This window comes from Sceloporus undulatus, chromosome 10 (assembly GCF_019175285.1).
Source record: "Sceloporus undulatus isolate JIND9_A2432 ecotype Alabama chromosome 10, SceUnd_v1.1, whole genome shotgun sequence".
NCBI lineage: Eukaryota > Metazoa > Chordata > Lepidosauria > Squamata > Phrynosomatidae > Sceloporus > Sceloporus undulatus.
Genome location: NC_056531.1, coordinates 7,254,657 through 7,273,347, shown reverse-complemented (window position 1 = coordinate 7,273,347; position 18,691 = coordinate 7,254,657). Strand labels below are relative to the sequence as shown.

At 41.3% G+C, this 18,691-nt stretch overlaps 1 protein-coding gene across 6 annotated transcripts in view; it reads right to left on the bottom strand.

Annotated features, from left to right (window-relative positions):
* Positions 1-18,691, bottom strand: part of LOC121916478 (splicing factor SWAP) — a 239,106-nt gene that overhangs the window by 208,689 nt on the left and 11,726 nt on the right. For all 6 annotated transcript variants that reach the window (XM_042441582.1, XM_042441580.1, XM_042441581.1 and 3 more), the window contains 4 exons: positions 14,309-14,397; positions 7,838-8,063; positions 5,370-5,485; positions 4,425-4,560 (listed from right to left, as the gene is read on the bottom strand). In XM_042441582.1, the coding sequence (XP_042297516.1) occupies positions 4,425-4,560; positions 5,370-5,485; positions 7,838-8,063; positions 14,309-14,397 (567 nt within the window). The remainder of the gene's footprint in view (positions 1-4,424; positions 4,561-5,369; positions 5,486-7,837; positions 8,064-14,308; positions 14,398-18,691) is intronic.

Here is an 18,691-nt window from a genome sequence, read left to right as displayed (position 1 = left end):
CACATCTCAGCCTTTGAGACTTGGATGCTGGATGGAGAAGGAGCTGGCTAAGCAAGCAGAATATGTGATCTTAAAGGGATTATTTCAGGAAAAAACTTTTTAGAGTGTTACACTAGAACATGGGTTATCCATTTTCAAGTCCTCATGGAGCCATGAAACAGTAGGTAAGCTTGGGCCACTTCCTCACCCTCAAGTAAGGAAACAATGGGCCCAAACTGACAGGCCAAAATAAAGCTGCTTCAGGTTGCTTTGAAATTATGCTGTTTAAATGACATAAGCATCTTAAGAGGCCAGAAGCTGCATTAAAGCTGCGCTCCAGTCTTTAGGATTAGAGCGTAGCTTTGGCTTGGCTTCCAGCCTCTTAGGACGCATGCATCATTTAAACAGTATGCCTCTAAAGTGACCCAAAGCAGCTTTATTTTGGCCTGTCTGTTTGGGCCCAATGAAAGGCCACTCTAACTTTAATCAGTTACCCAGTAACTGATTATATTCTTTTTATTTAACCTTTTATATAGCATTCTTATGCAGAGCACTATGCAAGTTTTGTTGTATTTATTGTATTTTGAGATGGCCCATGGGCTAATCAATAAACATTGTTGTTGAGTAACTCCGTTATGAACTCACAGAATAACCAGATAATAAAGTGGAGGAGGAGAGACATATACACAACCCTGAGTGCACTAGAAAGAAGGTATGATATAAATATAACATAAATAAATAAAGTTATTATAGTAATTCAACCTCCTGTGCTTTAGAGAATTCTGGGGATAAGCTAGGTTACACTTCAAATCTGTGTGAGATGGCAGACATTTCAGACCTACTCATACTTTCAAATGTATATCTCAGAAAACATCCAATCTTCTCCTGGGGTTGCTCCTAGTAGGACAACACTGGTAATGGGCATGAGTTTTCAAGGAAGTTCATTTACTATTACTGGCACCGTGCTTTTTATTTATTTCCATCCTGCAGAGGAGTCCTTATAGTTCTAGCAACACAAAAATATAAATCACTGCACCCTCTTCCAAATACAGTCATACCCAAGGTAGCACCCATGTTTCTATAGCTGGTGAGAATAGATGAGTGCAGGATACCCCCTTGAAGGTGGGGTTAGATAGCGTTGAAATGTGTATAGTGAGCCAGGAAGTCATTATCCCTGTAAGGGTACTGCTACAATTATATACAATCACTTAACTGAATATACATATAGTCAAGGTTGTTCTGTGCAAAAGTCTTAGCAATCAGAACTCAAGTTAGAGATATCAGATGCAGCTGGGTCCCATATATGGTCGTCTGCCCCATTTAAATCATGATCAGCTGCTACAAAACAAGGGGTTCTGAAGATTATCCTTAAATGATATTTAACACCAGTTCAGCTTTCGAGAACATTAAAAATGTTCCCCCATCCTGTTGGAGAGGCTGTGAAGCTATGAGATCATATCAACATATGTGGCTTGACTTCCCCGATGTGAAAAGGTTCTGGACTGTGGTTCTAGATCAGATCTCGCATTACAGATCAAATCATTCATTTCTGTCCTGCTCTTTTATTGTTATCCCTTTGTGTTGATACTAACAGTAACCTGAACACATTTAATTGCTTTTCTTCCTCATGCCTAGAAATAGTTAGATCTTGGAAATCAGGTGATCTAACAATAGATAATTGGTGGAAAAGAGTGTGGGACTCTTGTCTACATCTTTCTTATAATGAGGCACCCAGAACTGAACTGAGGCCACATCAGCACAGAATAAAGTGTGGGACTACTGTCTCCCTCAACTGGGAAACTACGGCGCATTACAGACGGGCCCACAGAGGCACCGTCGTTACACGCAAGGGGTGGCGCGTCAGGAAGCGCCTTGCCCCGTGCGCGTAATGAGTGCGTCAAAATGGCGGCACCGCACACAGATGGGCGCCGCCATTTTGACGTCACGGACGTCGCATGCCGGAAGTGGCGCCGCAAATACACGCCTCGCGGCACCACTTCCAGGGCCCGGGAAGAAGCACAATTTTGGCGATTCTTTCTTGCTGCACCCGGGAACCGCGCGGTTTGGCTGCTGCGGTTCCCGGACGCAGCAACCGGCAGCGGCGCGAGACTGCCTGTTTTGGGCGGTCTGTAACGCGCCTATGCTTCCATGAAAAAGATAAAGGTTTCCCATTGACATGAATATCTAGTTGGTGCTCATCTCCGTTACTAAGCCAAAGAACCAGTGTTCTCCAAAGATTACTCCGGTGGTCATATGGCCAGCTGTTATCTTCCCACCAATTCAACATGGAGAAATGTAAGGCACGCCACTTAGGGTGGAAAAATGAAATGCACAGATATAGGATGAGGGACACCTGGCTGAATGAAACTACATCTGAAAGGGATCTAGGAGTCCAAGTAGACCACAAGTTGAACATGAGTCAACAGTGCGATGCGGCAGCTAAAAAGGCCAATGCGATTTTAGGCTTCATCAATAGAAGTATAGTGTCTAGATCAAGGGAAGTAATAGTGCCACTCTATTCTGCTCTGGTCAGGCCTCATCTGGAATACTGTGTCCAGTTCTGGGCACCACAATTCAAAAAGGACATTGAGAAACTGGAGCGTGTCCAAAGGAGGGCGACTAAAATGGTGAAAACCATGCCCTATGAGGAATGACTTAGGGAACTGGGGATGTTTAGCCTGGAGAAGAGAAGGTTAAGAGGTGATATGATAGCCTTGTTTAAATATTTGAAGGGATGTCATGTTGAGGAGGGAGCAAGCTTGTTTGCTGCTGCTCCAGAGACTAGAACGCAGAACAATGGATGCAAACTGTAGGAAAAGAGATTCCATCTCAACATTAGGAGGAACTTCCTGACAGTAAGGACTGTTAGACAGTGGAACAAACTCCCTCAGAGTGTGGTGGAATCTCCTTCAAACAGAGGCTGGATGGCCATCTGTCGGGGATGCTTTGATGTAGATTTCTTGCATGGCAGGGGCTTGGACTGGATGGCCCTTGCCGTCTCTTCCAACTCTACAATTCTATGATTCATTCCTTGAGCTGTCAGGCCTAGCCACATTGACACATGGCTTAATTATATCCCATCTGTTTTACTGTAATGCATCCTATGTGGGGCTATCTTTTAAGAGAGTTGGTCCAAATAGTTGCAGCCAAATTTTATAATAATAATAATAATAATAAAATCTTTATTTATATATATTTTAAACTGGGGATATATAAACCCTTCGTTGCAACAGCTCCACTACTTGTCAATTTGTTTTCAGGCACAATTCAAAGTTCAGATCATGACTTAAAGCCCCGGTTGGTTAAGGCCCAGGTTATTTGAAGGGCTGCATTCTCCCATACAAATCTGACCACATTTCAGATCTTCTGGGAATCTTCTGGAAAGGCCCTGCTTTCTGTCTCACCACCCTCAAATTTGGTGGGAACATGGGACAGCCTTCTTCATGGCTGCTCCTAGGCTCTGGAACTCCCTTCCCAGAGAGATTAGATTAGCATCCTTCTTGCTATCCTTCTGCAGGCAGGAAAGAGAGCAAGGCAGGCCTTTGAGAAATGAACCTTTAAGGGGAAAACAGCCCTTACATCATGTAATGGGTGTTTTTTATTTGTTGTTTTTTAATAGTTGGTGTTTTTAATTGTTTCTAATCTTTTGATAATCTGATTATTTTAAAAACTTTTTTTATACTATAAATTTTTACCTATGTATGTTGTTATTGCTGCCTTAAATCTCTAATTGGGAAATGGGTGGTATATAAATAAACATAATATTAACTACTACAACAAGTAATTTTAACAGTCATGTTAAAAAAATCAATCTTAAAAGCCACAAACCTAATTGAACATTGTAATTTTTACTGTCTGCTCAAATGAAATGGAACCTGCCTGATTTCTAGTGGGAAGGAATTGCTGCACAGAAGTAAAACTTCCATAAAAGCCTCAGAATCAAATACACTTTCATGCCTCAGAGACTCTCTGAAATTGTCTCAGCATTCTATCAAATATTATTATTGGCATTTTGTCTTTCACTAATCACATTAATAACCATGGCTTTAGTTATTTCCTCCTGTTACAATATAGATAAAATACCAAAGTCACTTTCAATCTCCAGGGGAGAGTTCTCAATACAAATCACTGGTATCCTCGAAGGGAGCACTGGGTTTGATCTTATCAACACTGGGCACCATTTTGTTAAAAAAGAAAATAGGCAAGTCCTTGATACACAACTCCAAGCAATGTCTGGTAAATAAATAAGCACAATTCTATTTTGTTTTCCAAAACTTCCAGTTGCATCAAAAGAATTTTGAAAGAAAAACTACAGAGCAAATATACAATCACGCTATGAAGTGGCACCTCTACTAAACACTAGAGATTAACAATAATCCTTCCAGGTCCTGTTAATACGCACAAATCTTCTCAAATTCTTAATCCTTTTATCGTAATATACTTACAGTCTGAAGAATATTCTACTTGTGAGGATGGAACAGATGTTCCCTCAGCTTGTTGAGGAGCAGCCAAGTTATTGTCAGCCTGTGCCTTGCGAACAAGCACTGCCAATGGGTGATCAGGATCCACCACCTTTAAAGGCTGCAAGGAGAAAAACAGACACAGACATCAGATTTTCATTCCTTCTCACACGGCAGACTTCTTAGTCTCAGTTTATTAAATCTGTGTTCAAAAAGGCTGTAGGACAGTTTAAACTTAAATATCTGTAACTGGGAGAGAGCCAATGTGGCGTAGTGGTTTGAGTGTTGGAGTACAACTCTGAAAATCAGGGTTTGATTCCCCACATGCCATAGAAACCCACTGGGTGAACTTGGAAAGTCACACACTCTCAGCCCCTGAAATACACATGATAGGTTCAATTTAGGGTCAACATAAGTCAGAGACAACCTGAAGGCACACAACAACAAACCTCTAACCAAATTCCACAATTCTTTGTAGAGATGGGGTTGCTATGAATTAGGGACAAGACCTGCAAAACTAAACTGCTACTCCTCATAAATGCAGCACTTTAAAATGTTTCCCCTATCTTGTGTGGCACATCCCACTTACTTATGTTTTAGAACAGGGATGGCAGTGAGGAAATGCTGGCCAAGATTTTAAAAACAACTGTTAATTTCACAATCTAAAGCAGGCTTTGGGATTGAAGTTTCTTAAACAGAATTGCTCAAGCTACAGGGAAAACCACTTGGGAATGTCAGAAATTGTTACATTTGTGTCTCTTTGTGATGGCACAGTGGCCTGTCAATGAAAGAAAAAAGTAAAAATCCTACAGGATGTTTATGAAGCCTCTTGCTTGCTGAATCCCAGCAGCTGAGATGTTCTTTAAAAAATAAAGATAACACACAGCACTATACACAACTCTGGACATGTATCTTTGTATGGCTAAATACCTTCATAAGCTCTTCAAGTCTACTGCGCTTTTTAGATGCAAAGAGGCTTGGATGCAGGTAATTATCGCTATCAGCATCATCATCATCATCATCTTCATCAGCATCCTCTCTTGCATCTATGGAAAAATGGCATGGTTATATTTTTCCCTTTCAGAGTGACATGGAAAGGAATGGCTTCCAGAATTTTTGAATAGATCATTTTTTATGCATCAATGACTAAGGAGATTTACAGGTCAAGCAATTAAAATTAAACACATCCCTTGGCCTCATGTCTGAAGCTTTCCAGTTCATGCTTTGGACTGACTATGCAGGAATAAAAAGCAATTAGATACGTTTACATTACAAAACAGTCATTATTACATTGTATTATAACTTCCAGAATTTTAGAAGATGCTGAAATTACCTTGTATCTAAAAAACTCCATGCCATCAGCAAAAGTTTCAACACTTATTTTCTGTTTTTACCCCAATTCCCACAACAGTTCAATGAAAAAGATATATTTTATAAAGACATATAGTAGCTCTAAAAAACAGAAATTAATGCTACTAAAAATTTAGAGTCATTTAAAAATGAATAAGGTTATAAAACTCTACTCATTACCACGTACAATCCAATGACTATTGTGGGTACCAGGAAAAAAAAATACTCGGTGCAATGAAACAAGTTTGGTTTTTGAGAAGCTTGAAATACTGTATACTGCCTTCTGTCAAACTTGACTCGTTATTTATTTTCCTAAGTTATCAGTTCTTTATGACACAAAGGGAGAGAAAGGAAAAATCAATTCCAAAAACCATCTGATTTAGGGGAAATTATTGACATATAACAAAGAGAGCAAAACAGTAGGAGTCTGCAGTTGACATATCCAAAGCAGCATTCCCCAATATCAGCAGACTGGGTGTTGAATGTGGACATGCTAAGCTCAAACACCTATGTTTATCTCAGATGGAGGAACCCTCTTTCACTTAAATCAAAGATTTGTCCCAATGGTGCAAAATGCATCCTTCCAAATGTTGCTGGACTATAACTCTAAGCATTCTTAAAGCCAGCTATGCCTACATTGAAGAGCCAGCAGGGTGTAGGGGTTTGAGTGCTGGACTACGACTCTGGAGACTAGGGTTCAAATTGTCACTTGGCTGTATAAACCCACTAGGTTACATTGATCAAGTCACACTCTCTCAGCCTCAGGAGGGGGAAAAGACAAACACCTTCTAAAAAAATCTTGCCAAAAACCAACCAACCAAACAAACAAACAAAAAAACAAAACCAACAACCCCCAACCCAAAACCAGAAAACCCATGATAGGTGCCTATGTTGACTGTGATGGTCAGGAGTATTTTCAAATTAGTTACTCTGCAAAAAATTCAACCTCTCCTGAATCTAATGTCCATACATTTTATTGAATGAGGCACAGAAAAATAATCTATTGTCTATACCATTCATAATTTATAGACATCTTCCATACTTCTGCAATCTACCTCTTCCCTTTCTGTCCCTAATAGTCAACAAGTAACTTATCATTTACTTGTAGGCAAAGTCTCCAAATACTTTTTAGGTTGCCCTTTCTATGCCTTTTCAAGCACTACAACATCCTTTTTTAGTGGTGGTGTAACCAAAATTGTAAAGAGCATTACAAATACAGCCACATTAGCGAATCATAACATTACTATACTCAACTCAAGTGGATTTATTTCTGTGTTTGAATCCGAGACTCTGGCTATCTGTTAAAATCTTTTAAAATTGTTTTTAATTGTAAAATCTTTTAAACAATTTTATTTGTGAGCCACCATGGGCCCCTTTCAAGGAGAAAGGTGAAAATAAATAAATACAAGTCTTTAAAATATGAAGGGGAAACCCTCTTCACAAGGTAAGGGACTGTAGAGTAAATGGGAAGTATGTGTGCATACAAAAAGCTAGTGTAAAACACAGATCACCTTTAAAATACTTGTACCGGAATATACACACAGTATTAGGTAGCTCATTCTGATTCAGTAAACAGATACTGCAAAATCTGCACATCTATACTTGTTACTTGTGTAGTCCCTGTCCAGTGAAGATCAAATGAGTCTGTATAACACCGCTGAATTGGTTTTCTTATACTCAGTGTTTGCTAATAAAACTTCATCAAATCATTGGAGAAAGCTTTTATCAGTAAAGTCAAGCTCAATGATAACCCAAAGCCAGCCAAGTATATAACTTGGGGGAGCCCCAACAAAGAGGTAAAGTGTAGTAATGTTATGATCTAGGATTTTCAAAAGAAATTTTAAAAATAACTTCAATAAATAGTGTCAAACGTCAAGTTATCCCTTGAGAGGCCATCCTTAACACATAAACTTTGCATAATGATGTGCCAACACAACTATTCGTAACATCTGCAACAGGAATTAGAGAACAATTCTCTCTACTGTCAGAAGCCAGAATGATTTTGACAGAAACAAAGGCTGAGTATCTTTTTTAAAAAGATAGCTTACCTTTTTTCTCATCTTTCTTCTTTTCTGCAGGTGTAGCATATCTCCCCTCCTTCATAGCTTTCTGAATAAACTTGTAGTAGGGGTTGAGGTAGTGGTCAAACCGCAGAAAGTCAAACTGAGAGTTTCGGGCTTGTTTTGCTTTCAGCATAATCTCAAACTGGGCCCCCTGCTTGCAGACGAAATTTGCAGTCCGTTCTATGATTGCATGCATTTTGGCTGTTGGTGGCTATGGCAAAAAAATGAAGAGAGTTATATATTTTAAATTTCACAGAATTCAGTTCATCCAGTTAAGATCCCCACCTCCACTCCCACTGTGGCAAATGTACCCCAGATTGGTATGGAATTGTCCTCATTTTGGAAGCATGGTAAAAATGTAAAAGGCTGTGATGATTTTCATAGTTCTGTATGCCTAATTTAAATTCTTGAAGCTGTATCAGATCTGTATTAGATAGTGTATTATGAAAATTGCATGCTAACTCTGGGCCTGTGGCTAATCTAATTATAAATAGAGAGAAAGCTTGCAAGAAAATGAAAGTAACTGACTGGCTTATAACAAATAACACAGTATAGGGTTGAGAGAATGTCCAGTAGATATGATTGAGGGTAAACTTCTTTGCAGGTGGAATCAGGATGGCAAATAACCAAAGACACCAACCATACTCCAACCATTGAATAAAATGACTAAGATCTCTTTTTGATTGGATGAGATATTGGAGGGGGGAGAGAGATTAGATCTTTTAACTAACTGGCTAAACAGGGACTGGAGATAGTATGAAACAGAAGCTTTTTGAGCAGCTTAGCACCAGATTTTTTGCTCTCACCAAAGCTGGTCCACATCTAGGCTGCCACTGAAACAATAAGTGAGAGCCAGAACTCCTATGTTTGGTAAGGCAGTCTTTTCTTGATGAGGCTTATTATTTAATACCCAACAGAATGCCAGTGTAGAAAACCATATACAGTTGTTGTTGTTTATTTCTAAAGCGCTGTAAATGTACACAGCGCTGTACATACAAGGGGACCATGCAGTAAGGCCTTTAACAAAGTTCCCCATGACATTCTTGCAAACAAGCTTGTAAAATGTGGGCTAGACAAGACAGCTGTTACATGGATTTGTAATTGGTTGACTGACCGAAGCCAAAGGGTGCTCAACAATGGCTCCTTTTCATCCTGGAGAGAAGTGACTAGTAGAGTCCCACAGGGCTCTGTCCTGGGGCCAGTGCTGTTCAACATCTTTATCAATGACTTGGATGACAGAATTGGGAACATACTTATCAAATTTGCAGATGACACCAAATTAGGAGGAATAGCTAATACTCCAGAGGGCAGGATCAAAATTCAAAATGACCTGAATAGACTAGAAAGTTGTGCCAAATCTAACAAAATGAAATGCAGCACGGAGAAATGTAAGGTACTGCACTTAGGGCGGGAAAATGAAATGTATAGATATAGGGTGGGGGACAACATGTGAAAGGGATCTAGGAGTCCAAGTAGACCACAAGTTGAACATGAATCAACAGTGCGATGCGGCAGCTAACAAGGCCAATGTGATTTTAGGCTGCATCAATACAAGTACAATGTCTAGATCAAGGGAAGTAATAGTGCCACTCTATTCTGCTCTGGTCAGGCCCCACTTGGAATACTGTGTCCAGTTCTGGGCACCACAATACAAAAAGGACATTGAGAAACTAGAACGTGTCCAAAGGAGGGCGACTAAAATGGTGAAGGGTCTGGAAACCATGCCCTATGAGGAACGCCTTAGGGAGGTGGGGATGTTTAGCCTGGAGAAAAGAAGATTAAGAGGTGATATGATAGCCCTGTTTAAATATTTGAACGGATGTCATATTAAGGAGGGAGCAAGCTTGTTTTCTGCTGCTCTAGAGACTAGAACGCAGAACAATGGATGCAAACTGCAGGAAAAGAGATTCCACCTCAACATTAGGAAGAACTTCCTGACAGTAAGGGCTGTTTGACAGTTCAACACACTCCCTCGGAGTGTGGTGGAGTCTCTGTCTTTGGAGGTCTTTAAGCAGAGGCTGGATGGCCATTTGTCGGGGATGCTTAGATTGAGATTTCCTGCATGGCAGGGGGTTGGACTGGATGGCCCTTGTGGTCTCATCCAATTCTAGAATTCTATGATTCTATCATTCCCTTACGTGGAGGATCCGTTCTGGACCCCCCTCCCCCCCCCGTGTAAAGGAAAAAACCTGTACGCTCAAGTCCCATTAGAAGTAATGGGGCTTGTGTTTGCAGCGTGGCGCAGGGCATGTGCCGTGGGCACACCCCCAATTACTTCTTCTGGGGTGCATGAGGATTTTCCTCCGGTGAGGCTTCCAGCATATGCTGGATGCTGTGTAAGGTGCGCCGCGTTTAACACAGGCACACTATATACTTGACTGTAAGTCAATCTTATGTATAAGTCAAGGGCAGGTTTGGGAACCAAAATTGTGGAATTTGATATAACTCATGGATACATCAAGGACAAAATTTAGGAGTTTTCAACAAAGGAAAACAATGCCAAAAAAACTTTACATAATTCCAGCAGGCATAACTGTTTGTGCTCACACTAAAGGCTGGATGGATGAGTGCATGGGGGGGGGGGGTCACTGCTTCCATGACAGACTACAGTGGGACCTTGGTATCCATGGACTGTCCCCAATAGTGGTGTGTGCACACAGCCACACCGCCATTGGGAACAGCTGGACTGAGGTCCCTCCTTCCTTCCTCTCTCCAAACTCCCTCCCACTCTGAGGCTTCTGCCCCAGCTTGGTTTTGGAAGCGGAGGCTGGAGCCCCACCATCCAGAGGGAGCTGGACTCAGGGAAGGGCTCGCGTCTCGGAGCCCGACCCCCTGTCCCAGCACCCAGGATGGAGCCTCTAGGCTCCAAGGCCTGGCTCCCTCTGGCCAACGGGGTTCCAGCTTGGCTTTGGAGATGGTGCAGAGGTGGAGGCTGGAGCCCTGTGGGCTGGAGGGAGCTGGAGCCAGCACTGGGGCTCGAGTCTCAGAGCCTGGAGGCTTTGTCCTGGGTGCTGGGCTTGAAGGGGGGCCTCCAAGACTCAAGCCCCAGCTCCCTCCGGCTGACGGGGCTCCAGCCTTTGCCACCGAAGCCAAGCAGGGGGCAGAAGCCTCGGAGGAGGAGGGAGGGAGTTGGGACTTCAGTTCCATTGTCCCTAACAGCAGCACAGCCACATAGTTGCACTGTCATTAATGACAATGAGACTTGAGCATCAATGAATTTGGGTGTCTGCCGGGGGGGGGGGGGCAGATCCCCCGCAGATACCAAAGATCAACTGTACACTCTTGCCTTTCACCAGGGGATGGTTCCTTTTTAAATAAGAGTTAAAGTACAGTACCACGGACAAGTCGATTCAGGTTTTTAAAGTCAATTTTTAAAGGCAATTGACTAATTGTAACAATCACTGGGAATCCAGGCGGCTTACAACAGAGGGGATAATAGATGGTTCCCTGCCCTCAGGCTTACAATCTAAAAAGATATGACACAAAAGGAGAAGGGAATGGTGAAGGGGGAGGGGATCAGGTCCAGCAGTTCTTCTCTCCCTCTGAGGCCTGGACCAAGGCAGATGGACTGGACGGAAGGCTCATTTTCTTCAGTCTCGCCCTGATGGAGCTGGGCCAGCCTAATTTTCTCCCTCACAGGCCGAAAGATGACAGTTATGGAGGGAGGAATTGGCAATGATCTTTTGTTATCAGAGGGAAGGGGGAAAGGCGTAGAGTAGACAGTTCAAAAAGAAGGGAGTCTCCACAATTTCCTGAACCTACAGGGAACCTCAAGCAGAAGAGGTTGCACTGGTGATTCAGCGGAGAAGCAAAGAGATCTGTGTCTGGAAATCCCTAGTGATGGAATAGGGGGTGAAGGACTTGAGGGTGATCCATCTATTCTTACGATGACAAAGGCGTTCTGCTGAGGAAGTCCACTATGGCGTTGAATGTGCCTATAAGGTGGACTGGCCAGGTGTTGAACTGTCATAGTTTCTTGCGAGGCTAAGGTGTGTGCCTCCAAGAGAATGGTGGTAGAAATTATTTTGTCATCAGGGAGAAAACTGAGGAAGGGAGACAATTTTTCCCATAGAAATTGGTGATAGCTGCCAATGCAGGCTTGGTAATTTGCTATATGAAAAGTAAGGGCTGAATTAGAGCAAGGCTTCTTACCAATGGAGTTGAGCTTTTTGAATTGGATGACACATGGCAGATCATGGGGAAACAGAGATGAGGAGTTGACAATCATCATCCTGACAGTCATCATAGTCTGGCCATTACAAGGAACCAGACAGTGAAGTGGGTTGGTACTGACTCAGAGGTGGGGTCTGTCGAGATTTGTCAAGCCTTTGAGAGGACTTGGACCTGTTTTTCTTTTTCTTCTTTTGAGAAGCCTTTGAGGTACCAGAGATATGAGTCGAAACCGAGACCATCTTGGTATGGAGAGTCGGTATCAAGGATGGTATGGAGCTCTCAGCAGACCTCATCGAGGCAGAAGGTAAGTCCATGCTGGCATAGCGAATTGCGAGCTGCTCAGAGGAACCCAAGGTTGTTTGGTTGTGTGGGCTTTTGGCAGCGCCAGAGAAAGAGCAGCATGCTGGGCTGATGAGGTCGGAACACAGAGGGATTGTTTCCAAAGAAGGAATTTTAATCTGGCTGTTGTGACAAGCCTGTGATGTAAAGACCTGGCAATGGGAGCACGTGGCCACGTTGTGGGTTTCTCCAAAGCACAAGAGACACTTGGAATGCCTATCTTTCTCAGGGATTTTACCCTTGCATTCAACACACTGTTTGAAGGTGGATGAGGAAGCCATGGAAATCCAAAGAAGCCAAAAATACCAAAATTTTGAGGGAAAACGGTAGCCTTAAACAATCCATCATTCAAAATCAAAAGTGAAAGAGAGAAATGCTGTGGAAGCCCTTAACAATGCTACTACTGCACCAGACAAAAAAGAACTGGAGCCTAGACACACAAGAGACACTATATAGGGAGGCTGAGATGGGTGGGTCTACCACCAAAAAGCGCCAATCATACTGATTGGAAGTTCCGACCAGTACTGCACAGGGACATTGCATCCCATGTGTGAGTCACGGAGACCACAAAGAATAGCAATAGCATAGCACTATAACATGCAAGGTAGAAAATTTAAGAGGCTTAAAAACAGCCAGAGCACTACACCTGGTCTTTCATGGTATCTCTAGCATTGATCTCTGAAGCAAGAGTGGAGAAATTATGGTCCTCCAGATATTGTTGGAATGATTGCTCATATTGGCTGTCATGATTTACAGTATTTATAGAAAACAAACCTGCCCCAGTCTTTCAATACAGTGGATCCTTGTTATACGCTGGGGTTTGGTTCCAAGATCCCCCGTGTATAACAAAATCCGTGTATGCTCAAGTCCCATTAAGTATAATGACATAGCAAAATGGTGTCCCTAATAAAAAATGGAACATCAAGGTAAATTTATACTTTTTTGGAACATTTTGAAACCGTGTATGCTTAAATCCGTGTATAAAAAATCCGTGTATAAGAAGGGCCGACTGTATTGGTGTATCTGCTATGAGCATACTCAAGGGTAATATACAATAAACGTGCTAAGCAATATAATAGAAACTGAACAATACAAATAAAACATGCATGCCTTAACAAGAAGGTATCTGACAGGAACAGAAATGTAGTCAAAGAGGGTACCAAGCTAAAATCTCCAGAAAAGGAATCCAGAAAAAAGTCCTTTCCCCTTGTCTGCATCAATCATGCTTCCACTATATTTGGGACACAGGTGTTAAGGCACAGACAGGCTGATATGGGAGGAGAGGGCAGACCCTAAGGTATCCTGGACTCAATTCACCCAGGCCCCCAAAGGTCACCAGCAAACCCTGAGTTGCAGCCAAGCAACATGAAGGGCCATGGGTTCCTCACCCTGATCTAAAGGAGAATTAATTAATATTTTACCATAAGAATTCATACATTTTCAGAATCTGGAGATGGTGAAGTGCTTTCCTTTCATCAACAGGCATCAATCTATGTTCAGATATTAAAGCTGAGATGTGAAACCACAAGTCTAAGTAGCAAGATTGCTTCTTGTATTTTATGTAGATCAATTACCATATGTTTGTGGCCAAAGCTTGGAAAAGTTACTCTTTCATGCTAAAAAAAGAAGAAGCTATTTTTCAAGCTCTGGTTCAGTCATATGTATTCCTACAGCATTCCCACCACTAAACTAGTGACGTGATCAAAAAAGATGTGAGATTAGTTTGGCCAACTCTGCTCTTGAAAACGTATGCTGCCTCTCAATTCTGTAGTTGTAGCCTAATTCTACTGACTTCAAATAAAGTCAAACACAAGATAGCAGGAATTTGGTCAACATTTATAGGAAGCATTTCAAACTGATTTTTAAGAACTATTTACTTGAATTTATCTGTATTAAATACACACACAAAGGTACACATACATATACATATATATAAAAACTTACCAATTCTACATCAGAAGGTACATTCAGTCCTAAAGGAGCAACAAAAGGTTCTTCATTTTCTTCCACATTTTCTGTCTTCATTGTAGCAACTATTAATTAGAACACATGTTGTAACACACAACTAGTCTTACAATTTAAATGTGGGACTAAAGTTGGGGGGGAAAAGTTTTTTTAAAAAAAACAACCTGGGTTTTTTGGTTTAAACCATTGTCATTGTTGTTTTGTATTAATGTTGTAATGAAAAAAAATCCTCATTATACTATAATTTGTGAAACATTGTTTTATGAATTAGAAAGCTTGATCAACCATGTTTTAATGCTTTCTAACATTAACAATTCAAAGTAATTAGACTTTGATATTATTTACATTTTTCAATAAAATGCCATTTTTACTGTTTCTTATTCCTATTAAATCTGAATATATGTAATTACACATAATAAAACATATAAAGTACTCTCAGAGACAGATCAAAATAAGAATAAGCAGTTTAAGGGGCCAAACACAAGGCCCTTTTATGGAGCCATCCAGGCGGCTTTGGGGTGCGGCATTTTGATGCTGCACATCCAGAAGCCACCCTGAAACCATCTTGATCATTTACACGCCACCAGAGTATCATGAAGCTGGCTTTGGCGGGACCAGAAAAGCTGGCTTTTTGCCCTCCGAGAAAGGAGTGGATCTTTGCTGCTCTTTTTTTAGCCAGCTTCAAGGTGGATTGGGGCTGCAGCATGTGGTTGCTGCTGCCCCAATCCGTCTTCAGAAGGGGCGGTTTCAAGCCAACCGTTCAGGGCTGTTACAGCCCATTACTTATAATTAAATTTATTATTATTATTATTATTGTTGTTGTTGTTGTTGTTTATTTATATAGCACAATAGATTTACACAGTGCTGTACATACAAATAATAAAATCGATAAAAATGAAACCTGCCAATGGTGTACATTCTACAAAATACATATAAAACAATAGGTAATACAAGATAGAATTAGATAAAATAAGCAGGCAACAATTAAAAACATCAATATCAAATATCAGATAAATCTGAACAAATACTGGATACTGGTGTAACAATGACCAACTACCAATAAACTGTTAAAATGTTTAAATTCAGGCAGTCATTGTTATTTCAGTAAGAATTTTGGCAAACAGTAATCATAGCCAGACCTTTTTTTTTTTAAATGAATAATCAATTTTTAAAAACGGCTTTTTAAAAAAAGATCACTTGGTAGCCAACCCTGCTTCACAAACATTTTGCAAACTGACATTGATTGATGACTCAGTTGTGGAAAAAATAAGGGGCCAAGGATGGAGAAGGGGTAAAATGGCAAAATCTTGTAGAAATGCCTTTGAGATCATCTAAAACCACAGAAGCATCATCCTGTTCATTTAACACAGAATTAATGTGCTGCTTAACCTCCCTCTTGCAAATCTCCATTCCTTTAAATCATAAATAACACCAACCCTTCTTAACCAGAGTTTGCAATTACAATAATCATTCTAATAAAGAAAGGAAAAGAAAGCCAGACAAAGAAAACATTCACCAAGGTTTTGACACTGATCTGCGACTTTTGACTTGTATAATGTGTGTGCAGAGAGGGTCATATTCACTTCTGACATACAAAACTATTCCTCCAGGACCATTTACCACACACACAAAATTATGACAGCTATTGTAGTTGAGCACTACCAACAAATTTTCATTGTTTTGTAAATACGTATCTGCAAATAAGCCAAATTTATAGCAACCCGCCTGTCAATTGCTGAGCCTTAATCCATCTACCGTATATACTCGACTATAAGTCGACCTCATGTATAAGTCGAGGGCACGTTTTGGGGCCAAAATTATGGATTTTGATATGACTCATGGATAAGTTGAGGGCAAAACTTAAGGGTGTATAACAAGGGATGCAAAGGATGAAGTAAAGGAAAACAGTGCCAGAAAATATACAAAAATCCAGCATACAAAAGGCTTGATGGATGAAAAAATATAAAGGGGGTGTGAGTGCTTCCAGAACAGATGACACTCTTGCTTTTCTCAAGGGGAGGGATCTTTTTTTAAAAACGAATTAAAGTACAGTGCAGTACTTACACTGACCCATGGATAAGTCGACTCAGGTTTTTGGAGTCAATTTTTTGACTAAAATTTCTAGACTTATACATGAGTATATACAGTACCTCTGAAACAATTGTAGGGTCCCTGTGAACAGGTTAAAACACATGTGAATGGCAGAATCTGTAATAGCACTGCCATACTGAATCACAGGGCAAAAGTAATGGAAAGTAATTTGATCTAAATCTGCAGGGACTACAAGAAACAGAGCAGTGGAGAGATCTTAACAACTGCCTACCCTTTTCCAACATGTTCACATTTCTTCTGCATAACTACTTTTATACCTCCTTCTATTAGTGCAAAAGAATGCTTTAGAAGACACTTTTTGGCAATCAGGTTCACTACAGGAAACTTACTTTAATTATTCTGTCTTAAGAACATCTATGTCTCTCCAGTAGTGCTGATAACTCTACAACTGCCTTGTGAGACCTAACACAATACGGTCGCCCCTCCGTTCTTGTGGACTTGAGATCTGCGGTCTTGAATCATAGAGTTGGAAGAGACCACAAGGGCCATCCAGTCCAACCCCGCCATGCAGGAAATCTAAATCAAAGCATCCCTGACAGATGGCTATCCAGCCTCTGTTTGAAGATTTCTAAGGAAGGAGACTCCACCACACTCTGAGGGAATTTGTTCTACTGTTGAACAGCCCTTACTGTCAGGAAGTTCCTCCTAATGTTGAGGTGGAATCTCTTTTCCTGCAGTTTGCATCCATTGTTCTGCGTTCTAGTCTCTAGAGCAGCAGAAAACAAGCTTGCTCCCTCCTCAATATGACATCCCTTCAAATATTTAAACAGGGCTATCATATCACCTCTTAACCTTCTCTTCTCCAGGCTAAACATCCCCAGCTCCCTAAGTCATTCCTCATAGGGCATGGTTTCCAGATCCTTCACCATTTTAGTCACCCTCCTTTGGACAAGCTCCAGTTTCTCAATGTCCTTTTTGAATTGTGGTGCCCAGAACTGGACACAATGCTTTTCCATTGCACCAAAGAAATTTCAGTCTGGGTGGTCATATTTTAGTCAAATACATGGTGCCTATGGCTGGCCAGAATTGTCCCAAGAGACTTTTGTAAAGCTGGAAGAAATCTCACTGCTTCATTTGAGGCTATCCATGTGTCTCAAATTAATACACATTCAGACTGGGGAGTGAAAAATACAGCCTGTAGGCTACATGCACTCCCACCAAGAACATTTCTATGAATCTCAAAGATTCCTGAAAAACCAGTGTGGTGTAGTGGTTTGAGCACTGGACTACAACTCTGGAGACCAGGGGTCAAATCTCCACTCAGCAATGGAAACCCACTGTGATCCTGAGCAGGTCACATACTCTCTCAGCCTCAGAGGAAGGCAAAAACAAACTGCCTCTCAACAAATCTTGCCAAGAAATTAATAATAATAATTAATAATTTGTTTTATTTATATACCGCTATTCCAAAGATCATAGCGGTGAACAGCAAGTAAGCTAATTAGCAAGTAAGCTAATTTGCCCCCAACAGTCTGGGTACTCATTTTAGCGACCTTGGAAGGATGCAAGCCTGAGTCTAGCTTGGGCCCTTTTGCTGGTCTTGAACTCGCAACCTTGTGGTTTTGAGTGAATGGCTGCAGTACAGGCATTTAACCACTGCGCCACCAGGGCTCCTTTGTGTTAGGGTTGCTATAGGTTAAAAACAATTTATTTATGTATTTATTTTTGGAATTTATACCCCACCCTTCAGCCCTAATGGCTATCAGAGCGGCTTACAATTATTATATTTTATTAGACTGTTCCCTGCCCTCAGGCTTACAATCTAAAAGACACGACACAAAAGGAGAAGGGGATGGTGGTGGGAAAGAGGATGAGGTCCAGTGGTTATTATCTCCCTCTGAGGCCTGGACCAAGGCAGATGGACTGGAGGGAGGGCTCTTCTTCTTTAGACTAGCCCTGCTGGAGCTGGGCCTGCCTGTTCACTCCCTCACAGGTGAAGGATGACAGTTAGCATGGAGGGAGGGCTCTCTTTCTTCAAGCTAGCCCTGAAGGCACACAGCTACAGCAACCACGATCCATGTGCCCACCCAATTTTTCCCCAGGAAAAATTCAGCACACAAACAACCAATATCACCTGCCGAAAATTCCAGGGGCATGGGTGGTCATGTCACCCCATGGAGGGAGTGGGGACTGTTTTAGGGCCAGATCAACCTTTCTTCAAACCATAATGTGATCATTAAGTCAACTTCACATTTCAACAAATGCATTCTGTATCTCAAATCAGCTGAGGGGGGTCTTCTAATAAAAGTA